The 26,289-nt window shown below is 35.5% G+C and overlaps 1 protein-coding gene across 2 annotated transcripts; it reads right to left on the bottom strand.

Moving 5' to 3' along the window:
- On the bottom strand, positions 1-26,289 carry LOC105141881 (tRNA/rRNA methyltransferase (SpoU) family protein). Of its 2 annotated transcripts, XM_011049260.1 has the most exons (35): positions 25,923-26,289; positions 25,324-25,417; positions 22,975-23,069; positions 22,345-22,865; positions 22,007-22,217; positions 21,617-21,928; positions 21,197-21,350; positions 20,882-21,019; positions 19,950-20,031; positions 18,947-19,227; positions 18,718-18,831; positions 17,557-17,819; positions 16,336-16,584; positions 16,078-16,230; positions 15,069-15,206; positions 14,735-14,977; positions 14,174-14,301; positions 13,589-13,712; positions 11,977-12,138; positions 11,743-11,890; positions 11,541-11,641; positions 10,652-10,813; positions 9,175-9,222; positions 8,633-8,740; positions 8,241-8,315; positions 6,665-6,715; positions 5,229-5,372; positions 5,010-5,137; positions 3,823-3,910; positions 2,870-2,929; positions 2,571-2,802; positions 1,539-1,690; positions 1,354-1,424; positions 738-894; positions 1-466 (listed from the first exon to the last, which is right to left on the bottom strand). In XM_011049260.1, the coding sequence occupies exons 1-35, from the start codon at positions 26,097-26,099 to the stop codon at positions 302-304; spliced, it is 5,529 nt and encodes a 1,842-aa protein (XP_011047562.1). In that variant the 5' UTR covers positions 26,100-26,289; the 3' UTR covers positions 1-301. The 2 variants fall into 2 exon arrangements, with proteins under 2 accessions (XP_011047562.1, XP_011047563.1); XM_011049261.1 differs by lacking the exons at positions 22,975-23,069; positions 25,324-25,417; positions 25,923-26,289 and having other exon boundaries at positions 22,007-22,098; positions 22,345-22,454.

Raw genomic sequence — 26,289 nt, 5'->3', positions numbered from 1 at the left:
GACCCTTCACAGTTGTTGGTAAGACAACTGTTGTATGTTAAATAGTGCCACCTTTAAACAAACAGGAAAATAACGAATATTGAGTATCTTATTTTTCTTCAGGCGACATTCCTTTCATTTAAACAGGGATAGCAACAGTACAACCTGACCAGAAATCACAAAATTGTACCTAAACATACTACAGCAAAGAATCGACTACAAGAAACAAAGTCAGCCTGATAGTTCATAATCACTGAAGGCATCATTTAGAGCATGCTGCTTGGTGTATGTTTCCTTTTAGAAATCCTTTGAGGACGAATAATTATTGAGATCTTTGCTGTCGAGTATACTCCCAGAGGGCAATTGCCCCACTAACATGAACATTAAGCGACCTCACTACTCCCAATTGCGGAATCTCAATGCAAGCATCGAGCATATGGATAATGTCCACCGGTATGCCCTCCTTTTCACGTCCAAGGACCAGTACCTAGCAATTTGATGAAATAAGCAAACGTCTCTGAAAATTTTCAACAATCAATTGACAGAATGTTTGCCACGAGTAAATGGAGTGATGGGTCATCTTTTTCCTCCTAAGAACCATGCAATGAGAATTTTCTTCTTGCTAGGACTTTTTAGCTCATACATGATAAGCCGTTCTATTTTTTTTCTTCTAATGATAGTTGATTGCATATCAAGATCTCCTTTCATGCCCAAACTGAGTATTGAAGAAACCGTGAGCTGTGATTGAGAATACTTACTGTCTTTTTGGGAAAGGCATAGTGATCGAGCTTTACACTATTTGTTGTCTGTTCTAGTCCCAATATTGAGAAGCCATCTCGCTTCTTTTTTTCTAAGAAATGCTTCACGCTGTTTACTGGGACTTCTATTATAGGAACCCACTTCTCTGCTGTTACGCTGGAAAATGCAAATAACCAATGAACAGAAAGAACAGTTAATTTATTGACTACAGCAGTCAATGGCATCGATGTGAACAAATGTAACAAAAAAATGCTATCATATGATGGCTGGTGGGTCTTAACTCTTAAACAAAGTCAGGTAACCTCATAACCTGTCTGACTCTGACACAAACATGGTGAATACAACACACCATAATCACATGAATTTCTGGTGTTATTTCACATTCCTATTTCAGAAGTGCAAAGCAAAATCCAAACATCTTGTTGCAATCTTTATGAATGCAATAGTGATAGGAACCTAACTTTGATACATGATACTTGAGTCTCAAGTAACTAAAAATTAGAAATTAGTACCCCCCCCCCCCCCCCCCCCCCCCCCCCCCCCCCCCCCCCCCCCCCCCCCCCCCCCCCCCCCCCCCCCCCCTCCCTCCCCTGGGTAGTGTGTTATAGTCAAAACCTGATGAGCTGGAATTGTTTATCACGTAAGATGCTTGCATCTGCAATGGTTAGTCCTGACGCCTTAAATACCTGCAAAGAACATAATTGGTATGGACAAAAGGTAAATAATGAAGTTCTTAAAATAAGACAAAAGGCACCAGTTTTAAGGGCAATCAAAATATATTATGAGCAACTTCAACATACCTCACATGTCCGTGCCAACCCAGCAAGATTGGGTATCCGATCAAGCAATGATGCAACAAGGATAAATTGTTGTTGACTAGCTCTTATTTTTTCCATGGTCAATCTTCTGGATTGAAATGACTGATCAAGAAGCTCATCTTCCTTTTCCATCTCTGCATTCCACACAGTCAACATGAAGATTAAGCAGCCACAATAATCACATGATGAGAGAAGTGTTAAGACTTATATTGAAGTCTAACAAGCAAAAATCAAACACATCTGCATCTGCTAAAGATATAACTGAGATCAACAGAGGAACTAGATCAAGCATAGGAAATCTTCCAAAATAAATAAATAAAACCGACAAAGAAGAAACAGGAAAAAAATTCAAGAATGTAATTCATGCTTAACTTAACTTCTGGGAAAAATGATAGGCCATGTGTGCAGAACCTAGAGCTCATTTAACATGTTGAATCCTAAAATTCCATTGTATAAAAAACAATGCCTGTGCTTTACTGGGTTAGAGAAAGGAATTTGGGGGCTGTGTTATTTCAAGAAAAGCAAACACTGAATCCATTTCTATGACAAAAGGTTTGCTATTGGTTCTAACATTTATCAGAATACAAAATGAAAATATTGTTTAAGCGGTTCTCTAAAGCGCAAAACAAAAGAAAAGGACAGAAAGAACCGACTGATAAAGGTGGAAAAATGCATGATACTAGAAAAAGGGCCAAATGGAATCTAATAATATTTCCAGTGGAAGAAAGCATTGATGGAGATAGATTATAGTAGTTTGGACTTTGATGAGAAAGAGTTGTCAATTTGAGATTACGCTACTCGAGTGCAGGGCATTGTTGAACCAAGAAATAAAGGCTGAGGAAGGAAAATGAGGCAGAAGGAAAAAGAAAAGAAAAACAAAATTTGTGCAAATGAGAAACCGCATCAGAGTTAAGAGGTTGCGTAAGTGGCCAATACTAACATGGTCTAACAACTAGTGTATTAGCAATAGCAGCAAACATGTGCTTTCTGTTCGTGTAATTCATTGTAGGATACCTAAAAGTTGTTTGCATGCTTCATTGTTCCCCAAAACAGAGCTGGAATCACTGTCTTGTTTCTCATGTTTAGAGAGAGTAAGCTTTTTCTGGAAATCAAATGATGTTTCTTTAGGCAGCTGGGAATCAATTACTGTTTGCCTGCAGTTACCATCTTCACCAGTTTTTAAGCTCTCATTCTTGATAGTCACAACATCCTTCGCCATTGAACATCTGAGGCCTTCCCTCACATCCTGCAACCTTGAAAGTTAAGATACCACTAACACAAGAGAAAGCACTAACAAATGGTCATGTGCTTACATTTAGAAAGTTGAGCACTTCCTCCAAGAGGGATGTTGGAACACATTCAAACCCAAGTTCCTTCATTAGAACAAGAAAAGAAAGAAGTAATTCAGAAGCTGAAAACATCATTCAACTGGATTGAAATACATATTTGTTCATTTAAAGACATGACAGTCATGTTCAGAAGAAAATTTTCCATCTTCAAACTATTTTTGGTGATAAAGCAAAATTAGATACAGTAAGGAATTAGCGTGAGAAAACATTCAAAGTAATATCGGAATGTCAACTCCAATAATTATACACATGGCATTCCAAAAATAGATCGTTCAATGAACAAATGTCATTTGAGTAGACAAATGGACAATTAAATCGTTTGATAAAAAATATCAAATGACAGGCCATTAAGAACATATAAACTAACAGGAATTCATTTGAAGTGATTTTGTTACACCTGATGCAAGGCCTTCTTCAATTATAATTCATTATGGCAAATTTGAGGAGGCAAGGGTAACTTTTTGTGCATTGGGTACTTCAATCCTTTCAGGACAAACCACAAGCATAACAGGTACAGAAGATTTTAAATGTCATATTAATTAAAGAGTTATAACATATCCCAGGCACAAAAGGCACGCTTCCTTAATTAGTTTGGGAAACTTTCAGGAAAGATACGAATCAATTTGTATATAATTCTCATATTGCCATCAAAGCAAAGCAGAGAGTCTGATTGCTGTCCAATCAGTTTTCAAGTGCTTCCTAGAGAGATATAGTGTTGCAACTTGTATAGAATTTAGTATACTTGCATATCAGAGTGGAAAAGGTGGATTGCCAACCCCAATTTCATTGGATTGAGGCTTAGTTGAGTTGATTGAAGGGTTTCCTAGAGTCTGTTAGTCTTCTCAAAATTATGAACACCACAATAAAATTCCAATTTATAACAGAGTAAAACATCAAGTTAAAGAGAAGTCCTCAACCTCAATCCGATCAATGAAAATTCCAGCTGGAGTACCAGAGGCTATGGGATCATAGGCATCAAGATATCCTTCCATAGATGCTCGTAAGCTTTAAAAAATAGAAACAATAAATGAAAATAGCAAATGCAAGCCCTTAGAAACAATAAAGAATGATATAGAAAATATCATTAGATTCAAATTACTTGAGCAACATGCAAAGCCACTGGAATATCATATACTTGAAGCATGAATATTCTTGAAACGTTAAGTAAAAGGTATACTTAGATTCAAATAAGAGATCATTGGTAAAGACTTCTCATATTTTTGCTTTACCTTGAACTTTGTCATTGAATTAGAGTGAGATGGCTTAAGGAAAGTATTAGACAGTACTTTATGAACCAAATTGCGCCAGCCAGATCAGTTGGGACACAGGACTAACCAAGTTCATCAAAGTAAAGAAAAAGGTCAAACCTGATCTATCTAGGTGGTTTGAAAGCCAACCCATCCACCAGTCCACGGTTGACAAGTTAAATATTGACTTTTATGCTCACAGTTTCAGTTATGTGCCCAGTTCATAATTGGAAAATTAATCCAATATCAAACATTCTCAACTCTCCCATATTGTACACGGAATATTTAGAAAAAAATATTAATTCTTCATAGCTTAATTCAGCCCCATTTAAATCTCCAATTTAACGACTAGAGTGGTTTTGAAAACTTGGGTTTTAAAATTGATGACATAATTCCCACTCATAGGTGCTGTTTCTCTGGGGTTTTTTTTCTTCGTGCCAATCTAGTACATGTACCAAACAAGTAAACAAAAGTAGTGCTACAAAGACTTGGAATGTTGCATGAATCTCTAAAAGTAAAATGTCCCATTATAAGAAACAAATAACAGAAGACAAACTGTTTCCCCACATTTACCTATAGCCATGCTAAAAAATAGGTGCTAAATCAAATTAAACAATCCTGATAATGCAACCTGTTATGCATGGGATTGGGCTAGAAAAAGATTCTTTGGCAGGTTAAATAAAATTGAAAAATAAAACATGATTATTAAATGATATCTGAGTTGATCAGATGTGAAAGATATATCTATCCTGCTTGAGTTTCTATCGGAAAGTGGTACAATTGAAAAGGCTAACAGAAAATTCTATGATAGTAAGATATTCTGAAGTAGCATTTCTGAGAAAGGGGAGAATATATACCGCCTACAATCAGGGTTCTTTGCCAGGTATGATTTCAAATCTTCAAAGCACATTTTCTCTAAAGGCATTTCAGAGGCACCATAATCCAACATAGGAAAATATTTACAAAAAACTTGGTAGACTAACAACTGCAAGGGGATATCAGAAACATTTATCAGATTTCATGTGGCAAAGATTTAAGAATTAAATGGAAGAAAAATCCTATGTATCTCTAAGGACCTGCGTAAAACCACGTAAACTGTGGTGGTGTGAGGTTAATAATGGAATTATAGGTGGAAGCAATTCATTGAAGTGCCTGGATTGATTTGCATTAGAAGCATGGAGGATGACATTGGCTGCTATGAACACATAGGAAGAGAGTGCCTGCATTTGACACATCACATTCAGTAAAAACTCCATGCACTTTGTACTTGCATATAAATGAAGGCAAAAGGTTTTAAGTAGGATGTCAAGTTCCACAGCCAGTAAATGGCTCTCATGGCAATACAATAGCACTTCTAATCTGAAATAATTTGAGTCCATCTAACATGTTAAAAGGACTATGAAGCAGAAAATGGCATTCTGAGACATAAAAAAATAAATAAGATACTAAAGACAATACTTAAAAATGGGCTTACATAAAAAGAATGCCTTTGGAGTTTGAAAAAACCAGCATTTTGTATTTTTATTTCAAACCTGAGAATATATTTTGGATAAAAATGGATTGATAAAACACTTCAAGATAAATTTACACTCGATCCTGCTAAAAAAAGACCGTTTGACAAAAAGTTTGAGGGATGGTTGTTGGTGTTTATTTCTTTGACTAAAAACATTGCTACAAGTAAATGTAAGTTTAGAAATAATAGCGACAATATCAACATGTCTATGAAACACGCTGATTTTGGGTTCATCTAATCATGTTTGTGGAGAAATTGTGCTGACGTTTCCTGCCACCAGTTTACCCACCAACCTGTATATGATGAAGGATTGACATGCTGCATTACATGAATGAGATTGACAAATTTATAATCCATGCAGATTTATAACCATCAATGGCACATTTTAAACACTAATCTTAACCTCCCTTTATACCTATCTTGATATGATAAACGAAACATTAAAAATGAGGTTAAACAAGAATACATTTGTTTGTAATTTTAAACTGAAAGAACATTAGAAAAGAAAAGGAAAGTGAAAAGATCACGTGTTATCAAGTTAATAGTTGTAACCATCAACAAGCTGCATATGTTGTTAATAAGTTATGCATTCCATGTCCATATTGCCTTAATAGTTTTCCACCGTACCTTAGAGGTATGTTCAACACAAGTTGTGGCTCCTAAAATGTTTATTGGTTAATGTGATCAAGTAATCTCAGATGTGATTGCTTACCCTAATTTGTTCAACTTCTATGAAATAGAAAAGTATTTTTGATGGATTTTATTTATGAGTTACAGCAAACTCAATTCAAGTTATTCTTTTTAGCAACAAAATTATCCCATTACCAAGAAACATAGTGCAAAAGCTCCCAAATGAGGAACATCTCACCTGAAATTACATTTCCAGCACGTAAGTTGCAAATTTTCATGTTATGACACTATAAGACTGTTCCAGCGTGTATCAAACTATAACAAGAAGTTAAGATGCGAGAAGGGCTATTCACTCAAAAATAGAATTACCTGAGGCTTCATGTTATAATCTCGTAATATAGGAACTAATTGTTCCCTGACCTGAGAATTAAGCATAAATATAGGGTTAGAATAAAGGAACTTTAACACAAGAAACCAATTGAGATAATAAAACCTAAACGTGGGAAGCAATAAAATGATAAGGCCAAAAATCCCACCAAACTTCATCACAATATTAAGTTACTAACTCAAATCTATTTTTTAGGTCACAATTACAAGAATGCAGAAGAATCATGACACAGAATCTCATGGACTCGCCTCACAGCCTGATGTGAATCAGCATATTAAAATTCTAAGATGACCAATTGGTGCAAGGGTTGTTGATTTTAGGCAATTGGGGATTTAAGAATTAATTTGTAGGTGGAACTGAAAGGAAAAGAGCAAAAGGAACTGCTTGCCAAAATCGAAAGCAAGATATTCTTTTTCAATCCATTTTCTGAAAAAAAAAAGGAATTATGATGATAGAGTAAAACACTTTCAAATTGTAAGCTTGTGGCTTTCTCCATGTAGAGGCCAAAGCAAGATATTCTTTTTCAATCCATTTTCTGAAAAATAAAAAGGTATTATGATGATAGAGTTAAACACTTTCAAATTTTAAGCTTGTGGCTTTCTCCACGTAGAGGCCAACTACAAGCATCTGAAATTGGATACCAGCACAGCTTACATGTGCATGCAGTTATCAAGTCATTTTGGCAATAGCCTTATGTCTGTAAGGTGTTGTGCAACCTCTAAACAATCTACAATGAAGATCACCACTAGTATTAACCAAAAAAACAAAAAAACTAGAATCTCAAGCTTGCAAGGTTCTCTTAGGCCATTTTCAAATTGGCATCTGACTAGCAGCATAACAGCTTAAATTTATTTCTTATTGTTTCTTTCATTCATTTATTTATCCATTGCTTTATTTAATAATATTTAAGTTGTATAATTGCACAAGGCAGCAGAAGCCCAAGGTAACAGAATTTCCCAGAAGGACATGTGAATAACTTCAAATCCCCTTTAAAGTAGATTCTTTTGATTTGACACTACTTTGTTTCTAACTGCTCCTTACAGATTCTCAAATTTGATGATATACTTAATGGTGGTGGGGAAAGGAGGGATTGTTTATTTATTTAATAACCTTCTATATGCACATAAGGATTTTTTATTTATCTAATAAAAACAAAAACATTTGTTTTTATCTGTCAGGTTGATTGAAAGTTTTACTCCTAGAAGGATGTGGTTTTCATCTCAGCTTGCTGCCTTTTTTCTCCTGTAGTTTCAGATTTTTTGTTATTCCCTCAAAGTTCCACTATACACAAGGCAACACCACTCTCCATGCAAATACTACCATTCTTCCGAGATATTCCACTTCTATTCTTCTTTCAGTTGTCTATAATAGAGATCTTTAAAAAGCATCCCTCTCATAACACTTTCTCTGTGGAGGGCCCATTTTCCACCAGTTCTCTATACTCAATTTATTGCTTGACATAGGAGGGGAGGGGGCGCAGCGGTAAAATAAAAAAGGAGTACAGCCCTAAGCACAAAGATTTCTAGATTTACCCAAAACAAACATAAAATTTCTTACCAACAATGGGAATTTCAGGTAGATGTTAATTGCAAAAGTTTCCAAGTATTGGCGAACTGCAGGCAAATTATTTCTCTGGAAAAGGACACAAGCAGCAAATCATTCATGTTAGACAATAGCAATAAGTCAGTAACCAGTACTTAATATTGCAAAGGCTGCCACTTTCTGAGGTTATGGATTTGACTGACAAGGGACCATTGTTTTTTTGCTCAAATAACTGACAGTGGAAACTTGCAGTGCTTCATGATTCATATAAATCATTTCCACACTAACCAGGATTGACAGGGAATATATACATTTAACTCTGAGGTATCAAAAACCTAGTCAATCATTTAGTAAAAATTGCTTTTATGCATACACGAGGACTAATAATGTTGTGGAGCATCACTTACGTAGAGGGATATGTGCAAGCTGTGAGTAACTTGTGCAACTATATCATCAGTAACAAATCGCGACAAAACACATATCATTTGCCAAGCTCGTATTTTACGTCTATGGATCTGTTCAATAAATATGTGCAAATAAATAAGATAGCACAGCGGCAAAGATCAACTTTTCTATTCAATAAATATGTGCAAATAAATAAGATAGCACAGCGGCAAAGATCAACTTTTGCAAATATAAACAATATAAAAAGCAAAGAACTTGTTACGACCATTATGATTCAAAATCTTTTACTTTTCTAGACAATGTGATTCCCAACTTTTTACGTGATCAAATTTTGAAATCCAATAAATAATGGAACTGTCCCACAATTTGTTGATTTTGTTATAACAATAAATTACCACATTAACCAACAAGTTCTTTTGTTTTTTCAAGCAAGATATACATATTTTTTATTATTATTTCCACATCATTTACTTGATTTTGAATAATTCTAGATATTTTTAATTGCCAACTTTCAATTGTGAATCACATATGAATTATTACTCACCCCACTATACTTTTTATACAACTCCTTTGCAAGATCTTTGTCATTCACCTGCATCAATATTAATGCAGTCAAGACCAGTGTCCAATGATATAGTATGAGATATTCTATTGAACAAAACGAAAATGCACCAGCTTAGCAATGTGAAGAATTTAGCCATCTCTCCCTATAGTATTTAGAAATTACGTGATCCAAGCATTCTGAATGAAGCAACTCCTTATGTTAAGTGATATCGCTTTCTTTTCAAGAAAGCCTGATCTTCCATATTGCAATTCCTTTACATCTTTTTGCACTAATATTTTCTATCAAAAAGATCAGGATAAAACTAAAATTTCACTACCACTAGATCAATCCATGCACTACAAACACTTATCATTTTAGCATTAGATCTTTAGCTAAACACAACAGAGCTAAGTGTAAATATCTCAGTAGGATATACACCATGCCAAAGGCATAGAGGCTGCAGATTGCAGGAATTACAAGCAACAAAAACAGAAGCACACAACCCTTCACTTACTAATTTAGATGAACAAATCAACAGTGTACCACACAAATTGTCTCGTGACAAGAAACTGAATTTCCATGAAAAACAAAAAAGAAGAGCTTTTTTTCCAAATAGAAAGAAATGAAGACTTTAAATGAGGATAGGGCATGCTCAAATGGAGAAATACAGGGGTTGAAAATTGAAAGGGCTTTTCCCCCTCATTCAATTATTCAAATCCAAATTGTATTTTTTTAGCTATTTTACCCATTTATACTTTGTTTTATTTATCTCACCTTCTTCATTGTACAGATGTTTACATGGCTCATAAAGCAATTCTGCCACGCAAAAAAAAAGGCACTGGAAAGGGATCAATTTTTAAGTTCCACTCTGGTATAAGAGTGCATCCCTGTCCTCTACCAAAACCCAATAGATGAATCAATACAACTCCTCCAACATAATCAGAACTACCCAATGCTTGCCACCAAAAGCAAAACACTCTTCCACAAAATGCAAAACCAAAAAAGTGTGATTGAGCCTCCCCGCAAAGTAAAGAGGCTGCAGTAGTAGCAATGGTGTGCATTTTCTTGAGATTTAGTGGAGAGGTTCAATCACCATTGCATCTTCTTTTGGCAACAAGATTCTTGAGTAAGATCATCACTCTATTGAGGGAGAGGATTCACAAATGCCCATCACAACACGACATTCATCTAAAATCAGTAAATGAAACATCCAAGCAGTACATAAATCACATTACCAATTATTGACTAGGTAAAATTGACTGGGTACATAAATCACATTACCAATTATTGACTAGGTAAAATTGGAAGCAAAATTCTAATTGCATGTGTTATGGGACATAAGAATGCATCATAATGGATCAAGAATGAATGCATAATAATGCATCAAGAATGTCAAGACTCACAAGAAAAAATATCCAAGTAACATCTCTTAACACAAAGTATTATTCCCATTTGAGGCAAGAATTGTAATTAATACCGCAGAATCAAGGAGCTCCTGCAGAAACACTTTTCCAGATTCAAGTGCAGCGTGACAATCTTCATTCTCATTTGCCGATCCCACCAAATTAGCCAAGTCAGCAAGCTTGTAAAAAAGAACGGCTACAGACACACGTGCATACAATTCTGTGTTGATGAATGCCTATGAGAGAAGTCATGAATCAGAGCAACATGGTAAGGAACTCCATACAGAAACAGTACATGCATTAAACCCAATAATTTATAATACCATCATTCAGTTTCCATAGATGCCCAAATAAATTAACATCAAATTAGATGCTCAACAAAATTGATGTCAGGTGACATGTTTTTCAAACTCCTCCAAGAGAAATGAACAGCTAGAAGGAAACCTAACCAAAAGAGGTGCTTTATTTCTTAGTGTGATAGGAAAGATTGGAAAATATATAGCAAAGGCTAAAGAAGTGTTTGCTAAACTACCAAGCTTAATTTATCAAAACAAAAAACGTTTAAAAAAAATTCTTCCAAAGTTTTAACATTTACAATCACTGCATCAACAAGAGCTTTTTTTCCCCTTTTATCGAGCTTATGAAGATAGGGCCAGTTTTAAGGTCTACATTTTGTTTACCCTTAAGTTCTTTAATGCACAGATTGCTGTCTCTGATATTAAGCATTTTGTGAGTGCCTGGAGGATCTCAAGTTTTTTTCTGGTAAATAAGCTCATTTACCATAAGTTTTCTTCTGATAAAAGACAACAACAAGTTCCTTCCCTTCATTTTTTGGCAATCTTCTCATACCAAATGCAGCTATAAGGTGATTTTATGCCCAAAATTTTATGAATTGTAAATGCATATTCTTCTCAAGTGACCATATCATACAAGAAAATGAAATTGATAAATTGAACAACTTACTTCAGTCAGCTCGGGGTCTGGGCTTTTAGCCAATAATGACACTTCAGTACTTGCATCTTGATTGTCACATAATTCAGCTTCAAAATCCTCATCAAATGCAACTAAGCAAGAAAATTATCAGATTGGAAGTATTTTTGTAATATAAACAAAGAAAAGAGATGAACTTAAAAAAGTGATATAGGGTAAGAAGTATGTCACACACCAGAACCATAAAGTGTTAGCAACTTCAGTTCTTTCATGTAATACTTAATAGTCTTTGGATGAGAGAGCCACAGTCCTGTTAGATGTAATGCTGCAAGGCGAATTGTACGAGGACTTTTTGTACCTTCCTCAATAACATTTTCAACAAACTGCAGAGGAAACACATACCCACTTTGGTTAGGGAATGGAACGTGTAAATTGTGGTTATGCACATGCACATAAAGGAAACACATACCCACTTCAGAGGCCCGGGCCTATTGTTGATTAAATGCATGCCCTCATCTATAAACACGGAACGATGCAAGACAGAAGACAAAAGTGCAGCAATAGATGCCACTCTCCGCTTGTTGCAATTGACATGCAATATCCAAGATGAATTAACCAAACGCCACATCATCTGCATCAAAATTGAGATCCATCCGATGGGTATGTCAAAAAAAAAGGTCCTGGTCTTTTATTTGAAGAAAACAACACAAGCAACAAAGGATGTAAAATATGAAAATTATGGAAAAATAAGAAGGTTCACTGCAGAACAAGGGTAGTGATAAGTGGATAAAGCCAAACTATGACGATAAGTTATTAAGTTAGCCTGATGTGACAAACACGTAAAGTTTTTGATGAAGGTATGAAACAAAAATGTATGAATAAATAAACGTTGAAGGCAGAATTCTCACTAATGCCATTTTCCACCTTTTGATGCCTCATAGGAAAAAAGTTTCAAAATCTAAAAAATATAAAATAAAATAAGAGCAAACATTAGTTTTGGAATACAAGCTATTGCACTTGAGAATGAATTACAAATTCAACACCAATATTCCAATTTAAGTTCCAACAACCATCCACCCAAGGCAAGCCTCTCAGAAATTACCATCAATAACAGTTGTAGTGAACAGTCTATGAATTTTGATTCCACATCAAAAGAACTAACAGGCATTGTGCGTTCTATATAGTGATTATTACAAATTCCTTCTTTCTACCTGCCCCTGGGGAATAGGCAGTGGACTTTACTAGTCAACAGGTGATCTAGAATCATGAAATCCCTCATTGCATAGAATGGAAAGTACAACTATGACATCAAAAGCAAGAGAAGATGTGTCACAAAATTAAAGCCACAGCAAGATGTTCGTAAAGCATCAGCAACAAATCCAAAGTCAAAAAGTGTAGTGAAAGGATTAATGATGGAAATGCATTAGAAAGCCATAAATAGCGCACTCCAACCCTCTTTTCCCCAAAAACATCCATTCCCATTAAGTAGAAGTGTTTGTAAGATTTCAAGTACAGCGTAACTTTTACAAAGATCTAAGACTGGAACCACCTATTTTAGGATTCCCAAGCTGACTGAGAAGGTTTAAAGAAATGCATAAAGAGGTTGCACAGACCAATAAACTCCATCCTTTAGGAGCCACGTATCCATCATATGTAGTCTACAATAGCTGCAGATATTGCATGGACATCTCCATCTATCAGCTTAAAATCTCAGGTGAGACATTATTAACATGATATTAGAGCATGCCATTATTGTGTTTTCTCATTGTCATTGCTGCATTCTAGCTCCATGTACTGTCATCTAGGTCAAGTTTAAAGTTTGGAAGGGCCATAGTTAGTATATGGACCTCTCCAATTATTACTTTTGGATTGTATGCTTTGACTCATCTAATCCCATTCCTAGTAAAAGAACTATGATCAGTAGTATAGCACCATTGTAGTGTGGCCGGAACATTCCTCTGTCTGCATAGGGTTGTCACAAGCATTTGTGGCCTTGCATTACAGATGCACATGTCAAGCACACAATCCCGCAAAGGCAACATGCACAAACAAATAAAGACAATAGTAAATATGAGATGAACCTGAGCATCCACACCATTGCATGAGGAAACATGTGAATCTAACTTTCCTGAGGCAATCAGGCCCAAAGCCAATCTGACAGATCTCAGCATAGGTAAAACAGAACCTTCCCCAGCATTATCAAGACTGCAAATTAGTGAGAGGTTTTTTCTTCAAATTACATCAATTATAAATGCAGATTCAACTACCCCAACATGAACAGTAAGCAACAATAACATTGGGATATTAACAGGCAACATAACTCCACTATTTCAAACCAGTCATTGCCAAGAGATTTTGCAACAACCCATTTCTGAAATAAAATTGAGAAAATCGCTATTTGAAGAGGAAAAGGAAGAGAAATACAAAGCCTACAAAAACACTCCTTATTGGTAATGAGAAAAGCGAGAGAGAAAAAAACAAGAAAGAAAGAAAAAAGAAGCCATCTGAAAAGTAACCAAAAAGAAAACCATAAATTAATTAAGAAAAATAACTTAGTGAAAAACATGTCACACATGCTATATGATTGCTATTACTACCATACTTAATTGAATAATCTGGCAGAGAAGGAAAATAAGTGTTAAAAGGAAAAGCACCTTTCTTCTTACCTTTCGACAAGATCACTGAAAATACATCTGATTGCTGAATCCGAGAAGAACAAGCTGCCATCATCTAAATTCAGCACATTCCAAGGAGCAGAGTAAGGAATAGACAGCAGAGACTCCAGGCAAATCCACTGAATACCAACAGATGAATTAAATTGGTCAAATTGGTCAATTATTTATTTTCATCATTGAATAAAGGGAATTGCAGATGATGTGTGCAATGTTAACAAGTCACTAGAAAACAAAGATGGAATCCGTCTTTGGAGGAAGGGGAGTCGTTACTAAGAGGAATTCAGAGTCACACGAATGGCATTAACTGTTGAACATGGTCATGAACATTTAGAGGGATTTCATTTTAATAACATTGAATAAAGATGGGGAAACTAATGAAGAATGAATAGTCAATCAGAAAACAGAACAGAAGGCACAGAAATTCCCATATTTCAAAAATTTAATTCCAATATCACAAAGCAAAGATAAACAGCAATGACAACCAGCACTCCAAAGCCATCCCAGCACCAAACAAGAAGTTGAAATAGAAGTTATGAACACAAGATTCTTTACCTTCTGGTTTAGCAAAACTGCCCGTCGAGTTCGTGCCAGAACTCCAACTGCAAGGAGATTATTGATATTCCGAAGAAAAGAAAGAGCCAAAGAATCTAAGCAGCATTTGACTTCTACAACAGGTGCCGAAAATTCATCATTTTCTCTAATGAGATCCAAAGATAGTGAAGAGGATGTCGAAACTAGAGCTCTCAAAACAGGAGCTAATGCTTCATATGCTGCCAGACAAATTTCTGCTCCAGCCTTATATGAAGCATTTAAATCGATCTGGTAGTTAGCTCAAACAAACTATAAAAAATTTTAAGACATAAGGTCCAGTCAAGTTATTACACACCTCAGAATCACAAGCTGGAGAGGAAACCGTCTTCCAGAAGAATTTCCACAAAAAGTTCCACACACAACTGAGCTTAACATCACTTTTAAACTGTGCACACCATGATGAAATAGATGCAACCACTTGTATTGAAGTTATCTGCTCATCACAAAGGGAAAACATATCCATAACATGCTTCAATAAGAGCAGCTATTGATAAATAACAAATAGCAGATATGTATAGCAGATAAAATGCAAGCAAGCAATTCAAGAAAGAACAAACCAATACCTACAGAAATGTATGTCTTAGTTTGAAACAGGTTAGGCAACAAAAAATAAGGCTGAAGCATGATCATTAACTGACCAAACCCAGAAAGGTTGTGAACCATATTGGCTAACAATGGGCGGTCCTCAATAACCCAAAATATACATAAGCCTAGCAAATATTCAATAAGGAATTGTTAATACAAAGCTTAAAAAGGACATGCTACATTCAGCTTGGCCTACAAGGGTGAAGAATTTGTTTTCAGCTAAAATGGCTGGTCCTCAATAAAATGGTCTAAACTAAAATAGATTTAAGTCCAACCAAAGATATAAATTTAAAATAACCAGTAGAATAGTAGTTACTTTCTGAGGTAACTACAAAAAACCACAGAAAAAGGTGAAAAAGAAATCAGTAACTGTGATCACATAGAATCTAAATAAAAGGCTTTGTGAAAAATACAAGTAAACAATATCAAAACAAGAGTTCGTAGAGGAAAAGAAAAATTAGACATTGTAAGATTCCACTTTGTGACTAATATATAGCAATGACAAGAGTTTATTACCTCCAGGAAAGCTTTAGAAGAGTTTTGATAGTTCATAGAGGAAGAACAAGTATTAGGACCTCCAGGAAAAATGTAGAAGATAATAATTATGCTGGAGCTACAACAATATAGCCCAAACATGTGTGCTTGTGTGTACATGAACACGCCTTTTCATGCTTCAATAACAGATCAAGTTTAAACAAAAGAAACTAAGGAAAACATACGGCTTGCAATATAGCTGTGGTGGTAGAAGTTGACAGTCGACGTTGACTACGGCCTCCAAGTTTTCCTCTCACAGAACCAGGAAGAGTTGTCTCCTTAGTAATGCTAGACCAAAATATGGAAGAAGACAAGTCGGCAAAAGAAACCAGCTCCTCCTACAGGCCACAAGGAAACAGAAGTTGTCATTGAGTACCATCAATAACAAGTGACAAATAGCCAAATCATGTAGCATTGACAATTGTGGAATTAGTTCTCAATACCAATATGAACAGGAAAAGGCCATGAATTCTTCCATTAATCATAGAAGCTTCTGTGTAACACAATTGATCCACCGTATCAAGCAAGCTAATCTCTGATCTGCATTTAATTTTGATACCACATTGGGCTGATCTCTCCTGCATTATTTGAATCTCTGCAACCAAGCTCCTAGCAAGGACAAGAAACTTCACAGGTAGCCATTCTAAATGACTCTGTTGTTTGCAGATGTTGACGCCACAATTTTGAATAAACTTCAAAAATAAATGCACATTGGCGTCAGAATATACAAAAATGACAACAATGCAACAGGATATTGTACTGTTAAACAAGTTGCCAACAAATTAATTATTATTAACCCAGCTGGACAAGTACATCATATCCATAAGGTTTCTCATGTGGTAACAGCAGATTGGTCTTTCTCCCTTCTAATTGACAAAAAAACAAAGGTTTCACATTGGCTCCCTTCCCAGACCTTGTATGGAAAAAATAAAAACACTAAGAAAAAAATATGCCTCATTAAGGCAGTGAAGTCACAACAGGATTCCAAGTGCCCCATGCTACACAGGTCAGAGTGTAAGCTAGTGATGCTTTCAGCCACTAGGCTCTCTCCATCTAGGGTGCAGCACTCCTAGCAGCACACACCCAGACACAAAATGTTTGCATGACAATAGAATTTTACAGTGATAAAGCAGAATGCTATTTCTGACAATCTGAAAATATATATGTTATAAAATACAGGAGCAAGAATGTCACTATTGTGAATGAAAGGAAAGTCGTCAACACAACGACAAAAGTTGCAATTCACACAGCATGAATGGGGCGTGTTGTCCCTATCTTAACCCCAAATATTTACAAGTACCAATAAATTTTCCACAACAAAATATATCATTTTAATGTGCATAGCTATGATTATATACTAATGACAAGTCAAATCCGTAAATATCATCAGCTTTTTCACTTTAATAACATCCAAGGGAAAACTTGGAGGCAGTCCTGCCCTCCAGGATTTTTCGCAAGTGGCTGCTCTTGACCAGAAGCTACAACCTTGTGCTTGCAGGTCCAAAGACTTTTGACACTGCACAAAACAATGCCCCCTATCCACATGTAAGATGCTTTGACATGCCATTAGCAATTCTTTCAAGAAATTCCCTTCCATCAAAATGTAGTGTGAAATGCTATAAAAGGCAGTCAGAATTAGCAGTAGGTAATGGAAGATGGCATACTCTCAATATTGGTGCTAGTTGATGCTCCCCCTTGATTATAAGAAAAAGGGCTCTTGCCCATCTTTTTGATTCAGATTCCCATGCATCCAAGTCTTCATCATCTAAACTCAAAAAACCATCAACCAAATATTGAGAACTTGTAAACCTTTCTGGGAAGTCCTGAAGATTTTTCAGAAGTTGAATCTCAGCACTGCAGCAATTTACATTACAATGTTCCGTAGCAGACCCCAAGAGCCACTCTTGTGTTTTTAATCTTAAGGAACCTGAGGAGAAACAGACGCTTGAAAACATCCTCCACAACAGAATTAAAAAAAAATGAAGATGAGCTCTAGGTGAAATTACCTAAATATATAAGAACCCATGCTACTAAATACTAAAGTTTAGAGAGAGAGAGAAATTGCAATTTCCAGCAGTTCATCATACTCAATGCCAACATACCATCAGAGTTATTTGTGAATATTCACTACATATCCAATGTCAGTGCTCAGGACAAGAATGGATAAGGGGATGTGATCAGTACATGGCCACCATAAAGCACAAAATAAGAACTCATAAACATGCATCCAAAATAGCAAATTTAGTGTGTTTTTTTTCATATTTACAAGCAATTGGATATCTATGGGTCCCTTAGGGCCATGGCTTGAGACTAATTAACACGAGTCACACCAGCCCTTTGGATCGATGAGGACCCACCTCACTGTTTTAGAACAAGGCCACCATGCTCAGTAGCAAATTTAATTGATGCTCTAAGTTAAAAATAGTCACCCACTCAAATGGACATCTAACCAAATTGGTAGTGCACTGTTCCAAGGGCATCAGAACCTAATCAGTATCGTGATTTCTATTTCTTAACAGTAAAAAAAGGATTTCATAACCATAAGATATACATGCAATGATGTATGTTTAGAAAAAGCACAACAAACCATTTTGATAAAGAGTAAACGCAAGAAAACACAAAGGGTACAAACAAAACAGAGGTTCCCTATTGGTAATAAGTCATGGATGAAAATGCTAGCATGTACATGGAGCAAGAAGAGGAAAAGATGATCTGATGGTGGAGCAGAACAACCATAAAACAAATAATCAAGACAACTCAAGCCAGCAGGAACAAATATATTACTGAAGTGAACGAGAAGCCATGAATCCACATGGCATAGTTACCCCCATAATCAGTAAATGCCCGTGGTAGTGTAGCAATGAAGTGCAAGAGAATCTCAAGAGGCACATCAAGTGTACTGACCAGAGAAGCAGCAGCCTCCAGAACTTTTTCACAAACTGGAAATGTTAAAAAAAATAAAAGGAACCAACAAAATCATTTTCAGGATGGTAAAGGTGGAATTTCAACTAAATGCACAAATGTTATTATCTGACCAGAATAGATATGACAGACCTTGAAGACGATAATTAGGGTTGAAATGTTGCTTGCTGCTCTCAATAACAAATCTCAGAACATCCAAAAAGGCTGTTCTACTATCAGAAAAATTTTCTGGAGAAGATTCCGCTTGCACCTCATCAGGAAAAGCATCTTCACTCCATTTTGCTCCACTATCATACCTTCCTACTCCACGTGCAGCTGAAGCAATACATTCTGCAAGACCCATTAATCCAGCTCGACCAAAAGAGTGATGTTTGGCAACAGATGCTAAACTATGCAAAAAAGCAATCCCTTCCCTGCAAACCACATGAAGTCAACTACATGAATTACCCACTTTCTTTTCCAAGAATCTTTTTTTTTTTTTCAATAGAGTGATGCACAGACAATGATTGTTTAATGTGTCCCCACTCAATGGAGTGATGTTTTTTGGAGTCCACTTCTTAGTCAAACAGTAATGAATTACATGCATTACCCACTTTATTTACCAAGAAACAATTTTTTTATTTTTTATAGAGTAATTCACAGACAATGTATTTTTCTTTTTTCTTCTTGTTACCCCAAGCGCTGGAGTGTTGATTTGGCCTCCAAATCTTATTCAAATAGTATGTAGGAATACCCTAATGCTAGAACAGTCCATCTAATTAAGCAAATAATAAATAGAATTAAACACTTGAGGCAACATTTTGAAAGCTCACCAAAAAATTCTAGAAATAGAAAAACAAGGATCCATTATACTCTGCAATTCTATTAAAAAGGTGTTCGATGCAAAATAATGCAGACCCATTTCTGCAATATCCCAAGGAGAAACAAGCACAAAAAAAAAAAGAAATGGAAAAGGGAAAGAACCCTGAATGTAAGCGAAACTATAAAAAACTGGCCAAACTATCTGTTGATCCAATAAACTATACTGATAAAGTTTATTGAAGAACCATATATGAGATGAATCAGGTTCCCCACAACAAACAAGTGAGTTAATTGACACTTGGGTAGCAAAATCATCACATATAGGATGGCATACCTTGTATTCAGGTGACTTGTATATTGATGCAAGAACCTGGCTGCACCTTCAATAGTCTTTGAATTGTAAACCCCTTTTACACCTAAAAACAGGTTAAAAATTAATCTAATGGAACATCATATTCCAACCATATTTTTGCTAATGAAATTCGAGTGGAGCAGAAGAATAAATTAAAAAATCTCAACAAAAGGGAACACCGAATGGCTTTGCATAAAAAGACAAAGGAACAGAAAAAACAAAACTGCAATTATTATGGTTATTTCTGGATTTCAAAATTTTATGAAAATCCAAAAAGGTCAAGTTAGCTGGCCTCATCCATAATAATTTACTACATGATATATCTTCCCTTTTGAGCAACTCATTGCAATTTGAATGAGGATATTGTTGACTGAAGAAGTACTATGAAAAGTTCAAAGAGAGTGACTCCACTTCCTCTCCAATTAAGGGCTTAAGAAGGTTGCAATAACCCCTTAACCTTAAGGATTCCAAAGACTTTATTTATTTATTTATTTTTTATGCATACAAATGACAGCAGTTCTGAAAATGAGATCACCAGAAACAACTGCAAGTTGACACCAAAGTAATGGGAGATTAGGGGCTGCAAGAATTTCAACTTTTAGCACCGCACCCAATTAGTAGCCAGCACATGTGAATTACAGAGAAGAAAAACTCCAAACATATAAAATCATTTCTGGGACTGGACAATGATTACAAAACACTATAAATCTTTCTTTTCTATTTTCAGAGGTAAAAGTCAAGAAAATCAACAAATTACAAGCACCAGGGACAAACAAAATCCAGAGCCACTAGAGCTTCACCACCTTGTTGCCTGTGGCCAACACCATTCAGTTCACTTAAAAACAACTAAATAATGCATGAAAAAGTATTCAATCACTGAATAGCCTTTATGACCAAAAATATCAAAAACAAACCGAAGTCTTTGTGGTGCACAGGGTCATCCAACCCTTCAATGAATGGTCCAAGAACAAAACTTTCAGACACTGATTTGGCAGTGTTTCCATACTTCATCCACTCAATGCCCAAAAATGACTCCATGATCAAGCACCTAACTGCACAATCACAGACAAAACACAAGGAAGCAAATTAAATAACTATAGCATGCCTGGAATGGGAAAAGAAGAAAAATTGGATGAAGAAATTTATTGCATGATTCATGATAAAATATTATTGTCCATGATCAGAATTGTTGATCTGATCACATAGTTAGGCCAATAAATGATAAGTACCTTGAGGATTATCATGTTGAAAGCCCAGTTGCCATAAAATTGTTACCCAACTAAATGCTTCTCTCAAAATATCAGTCTGCTTTTGATGAAATCCTCTGAAGATATAGCTTGTAAAATTATTGTTTGAAACAGAAAACTGAAGCAACAAGTTTAGCTGCAAGAAACCAGGCATTGGTATATAATAAGTTAAATATTGCACAGGACACAAGAAAAACACTAAGTGTGCTAATTACATTCCCTTTTGCAAGAGAAACAATAAATTAACAGTAAGAATCAACTTTTATGAAAGTCAGACTATGTTCTCTTGCAATTTGCCCCTTTCACCATTCCATGGTTCCTTTTGAAATCATATATTTCCGGATAGGAGGTTCCAAATAACTCAATTCATGACATGAGAAAAAAAAAAAGCTGATTACGCACCTGGTGATGCCAAGCAGCTTCTACCAAGTGTGTGCCATACTCTTCAAGCATTTCATACAGGAGTATAAACGCTTCCCACTGCTGCTGACTGTTTAAAGGAGAACCGGCTGAATTGCAGGGTTCCCATACACCTAAGGATTTAGCTTCCTTGTCTGCCCACATTTCCCTCTTTGTCATACCATGTGGAACTGGGTGTTTCTCTTGTGATTTCTTCTCTGAAACCCCAGAGTGGCACTGGCTTCCACCACTTATCTGTAGTACTGTCTTCAATATGTGTAATGATTGCTTCCTTACCAGGCCTTCTTCATCAACCTGACAGACCCGTCACAAAATGAGAGAAAGAGTGACATCACTAGCATATCATTGGTAAGAAGAGTAGTGCTCAATTACCAGGCCTCTTTTTATTTCATCCCAAAACTCCCTCTCAGCTCTTACATCAAATTCTTCTGCTTTTACACTTGCATCAACATTTCCAAATCCTTCTGTCAAAGAGAAAAAGGACAAGTATAAAGAGAGTACATTATAGGCATCTCTTCTCTCTAAATGTCCAAGAGAAAACAATGATCTGCACAGCTTCCAAATTTTCCTAAAGAAAACATTTCTGCAATACATTTAAAAGGGTCAGCATTGCATAATAAAGCAAATAATTAGTAAGCATGTGCAATCAAGTAGGCAATAAAACAATAAGACTCCTGCATGCTATATTGTCCATAGCACGTGTCCATTACCTGGACAGTATAAACATCTTCCCATGGACTGTGATTTCCAAAGAGCACCGAGAACCCAATGCTTTGAAAATGATTGGAAGCAGAAATCCAATAGTACAAGAACGATGTTCCAAACTTTGTGAAAGCAATCGCTCACTCATGTTACATAGATCCCAAAGCAAATTAGAAAATAGCTTTTCGACATCACAGAACCCATTTGCCAACATTGATTTTGTGCTTGAAACTGCCTGGAAGCTTTGCAGAGCAGCATCCAGGATTAAGGTTAGAATATGGCATGATATTGGTAGTGGAAAGGACCCTGACAGGGAGAGCATGGGCTCTTGACCCAAATCGAAATCATTTTCCAGGTCACTTGAACCATGGTAAATGGAGCAATGATCCCATTCAAAGGCATCTGATTCTTCATTTTGAATCATGCCCATAGAAAGACCAACTGATCTTAGAAAAAATGGTACCAAGTTTGCTTCTAAAACACCCCAGGAATGAGTTGAAATAACGACACAAAAGAATGACTCTGCAATCTAAGACAACAAGTGTGCAAAACAAGCAACCAAATAGAAAGTTAGAAACAAGTAATTGGAAATGATGAAGAACCCAGCAAGCATGAGTGACAACAGCTGAATACTTTACCTCATTAAGCATTTCACGCTCAAAAGCATGAACCATCTTCATCAATGGAATAAAACATTTCCAGATAAATGACTGCAGACCATCAGAATTATTTCCTGGGGAGAAACATTAATAAGAAACAAGAAAAGGAGTACATTTAGCTGCAACATGCTCTTTACCCATATAAGAAAGCTTCTTCCATTTAATTTAAAAACCCAAATTAAGAAAATAATAACACTAACAACAATAATGATAATGAGCAATGAAAACATATATAATGATAAATAACACAGTAGAAAGGGCTAAAAAAGAAAGGAGATATGATCTAAAATGATGGTGGGAAAATAATTGATAACATATTGGCATCAAATTATCACCACCATTGACCCTGACGGCGCACGTTTAGACCACTAGGCTTAAAACATGAAGGTTTGTTATTGCATCAATTAGGCGTGCATGAGATTCTGTTAGTGTATTCAGTAGATAGAACAGGGGTGAAAAGTTGCTGGAGTGCCATTCATCCCTTCCCTCGTGCTTGGTGAACCAAAATTGTAAGAGACAACAGCTCAGAAGGTGAAGTTCAGGGTACAATGTTATCCTCACCCCTTATGGGCAATTGTTCACCCTTCAACTATTGCTCAGGTCAATTCCTTCATTACATGCTCAAAATGTTATAGCAACCAAACACCACTTAATACTTGCATGAACAAATCATTTTTTACAAACTTTACTTTTTACACCTTGACATTTACTGCTACAGCAGCCAACACCTTCCCCCACACCCCAACCAAAATTTAAAACACACACACACTTTACCCAAAGCAACTTTATGAATTTAATCTCTCAAATACAAAATAGGTTTTGTGTTTTAGGTCCAAAAAGGCCCCATTTGTTTGCTGGAAAGTAGTTTCCTTTTGAAAAGTGTTTCATTGAAAAATAAATTCCTAAAAAGTGAATTATTTTCCGATATGTGATAGTATCATGGAAAATAAGTTGGAAAACAATTTCTCTTGTTTGGCTATATCATGAAAAATGAGCTGGAAAATAAATTTTTAATATTTTTTTCAAGTTTATTAAAATAATAAGGAATAAATCTTACAAATTAAAAAGTTGAATGAAAATAAAATTGAAAAAAACTAATTTCATAAATTATCTCAAATAAAATAAATAACAATCAAAATAATGAAGATTAAATCTAACAGATAAAAAAGTTGAAAGAAGATGAAATTTAAAAAAAATGCAATTTCATAAATTATTTCAAATAAAATAAATAACAATCAAAATAATCAGGACCAAATTTGATAGATAAAAAATATCAATTAATGATAAGAGAAAAGCAAATAACAATCACAAAAATAAAGACCAAAGTTAATATAAAAATCAAATTAAATCAAATTCTAAGGGATAAAATTGAAAAAAAAAAGATTCAAAACAAAATATATAGCAATTAAAAGTTTGAGAATCAAATTTCATATAATCAACAAATAACATGACATTTCTAAGTTTTTCACAACTTCTGGAAAGTGTTTTCCGCTCGAAATAAAAGGAAAATACTTTCCTAAAAACCAAGCAAACTTTTTCTTTAACTGAAAAGTGTTTTTCGTTGACCAACTTTTCTAATGACAAACAAACACAGGAAAGTTTAGAAAATGATTTCCAAGAAACCACTTTCCATGAAACAAATGGGGCCCAAAAAAACCACAAAACATGAGGACAAATCATGCATGAAAGAGAAGGAAAGTATTGAAAATATGGGAACTTCATCAATGTTTAGCAACACAATAAATGAGAAGAAAGAAAGTTATTAAGGATATACTAATTTTCTCCTTTGTTTTTTAGATGGAAAGAATTTGGAAGGGGTGAAAATGAAGAGAGAATTTACAGAATTTCAAATTTGTCTTTATTTTTCTTTGAAAAGGCAAGTTGTTTTATAGCTGAATAAAGCACATAGGTGAATGCACTCATTTTCCCCTCACTATCTCTCCATTTTGGAGAAATTGGTTTCTGGTAGCCCAAGAGATTTTTTTCCTTTCACTTTCATTTCCCTCCATTTTCTCTTCGTTTTCCAAATAAAGGAAAAGTTGTATTCCACCATCAATTTCTTTTAGGCCCCCCCTCCCCCCCCCCCCCCCTAAAAAAAAAAAGGGCACTGTAACAAGCAGGTGTTAAACTGGATTTTATAAGATCCTATGTATATTTATCTCTATGCTGTTTGGCTGTTTCCCAACAATCTAACACAAAAATATTTCTGCTTAAAGTGTCGAAGACAGCCTATGGGGAATTGTCACAATACTTCTACTAAGATATGCATATGTGGACAAAAAATTAACAAACAAAATACCCATTTTCAATGGGCTAAGGACAACTCACCAAATTTGTTTAGAAGATGGCAAAGCGAACCCACCGTGGATGTAATGTAGTTACACATGCTAGAGTCCAACTTCAAGTCCTTCTCACTAACATCCTAGGCAAAACAATCAGACCAAGATTCAACTAAAATACAACCTGGAATTGAATTGTTACGAATTTTTTTAGTAAAAGAAAAATAAACTTTCCAATCATACACTCGTTATTTTTTAATTAGAAAACTCGCCTCAATTGAGCCTAGTAATCTTATAGAAAAACTTGGCTCCGTCTAGTACTTGCGATTATATCCTTTATTTCATAAACCCAAGAGTGAATAAATATAATTGTAGAAGTATTAAAGCATTTTCTAATTTATGAAAGCCAAGTTAACAGCTTAAAAGCTCTTTGTGGCATTTTCTCAAAAAACAACCGAAGCAAGGTGAAAATAACTTGCAAAATTCAATAACCCTGTCTCCATTTGCTTGAAAAAACAGTGTTAAACCAAAAAATATATAAAAAAAAAAAGAACTACAAGTAGGTAATCTTACACTAAATGCCACTTGATAAAAAACCCACAAAAAAATTAATGTAAACAAAACCCAGATAATCACAGAAAGAGTTACCTTGATAAATTTAGAGAATGAATCAAGAAGTGAAGCAAAAAGGGCAGATGGAGATAGCCCAGTTGATGCTAAAATGCAATCAAGCATTGCTGGGAGAGCTGCCAAAGGGACTTGCTTGAAGCTGTCAGATAGAGAGGAGATTATCGAGACCATCGGATTGCTCTCTTCTGCATTCATCTTCACGGAGAAGGGTCTCGAGGAAGTACAAGGGATTATGGACGTTTACTTCAATTTCCCCGATAAATCCTCGGCTTTCCTTCCCCTTTATTTTTTAAAAAAAAAAACCGATTGGCCGTTAGTGTTTAAACCCTAGGTGCAGGGTTTATAAACTTGCAACCATGCCCCTCCTCGAGGGTCATATCATGTT

The sequence above is a fragment of the Populus euphratica genome, unplaced genomic scaffold (assembly GCF_000495115.2).
Source record: "Populus euphratica unplaced genomic scaffold, PopEup_1.0 scaffold134.1, whole genome shotgun sequence".
Taxonomy (NCBI): Eukaryota; Viridiplantae; Streptophyta; class Magnoliopsida; order Malpighiales; family Salicaceae; genus Populus; species Populus euphratica.
The sequence above is the reverse complement of the archived record's forward strand: the minus strand, read 5'-3'. Positions and strand labels throughout refer to the sequence as shown.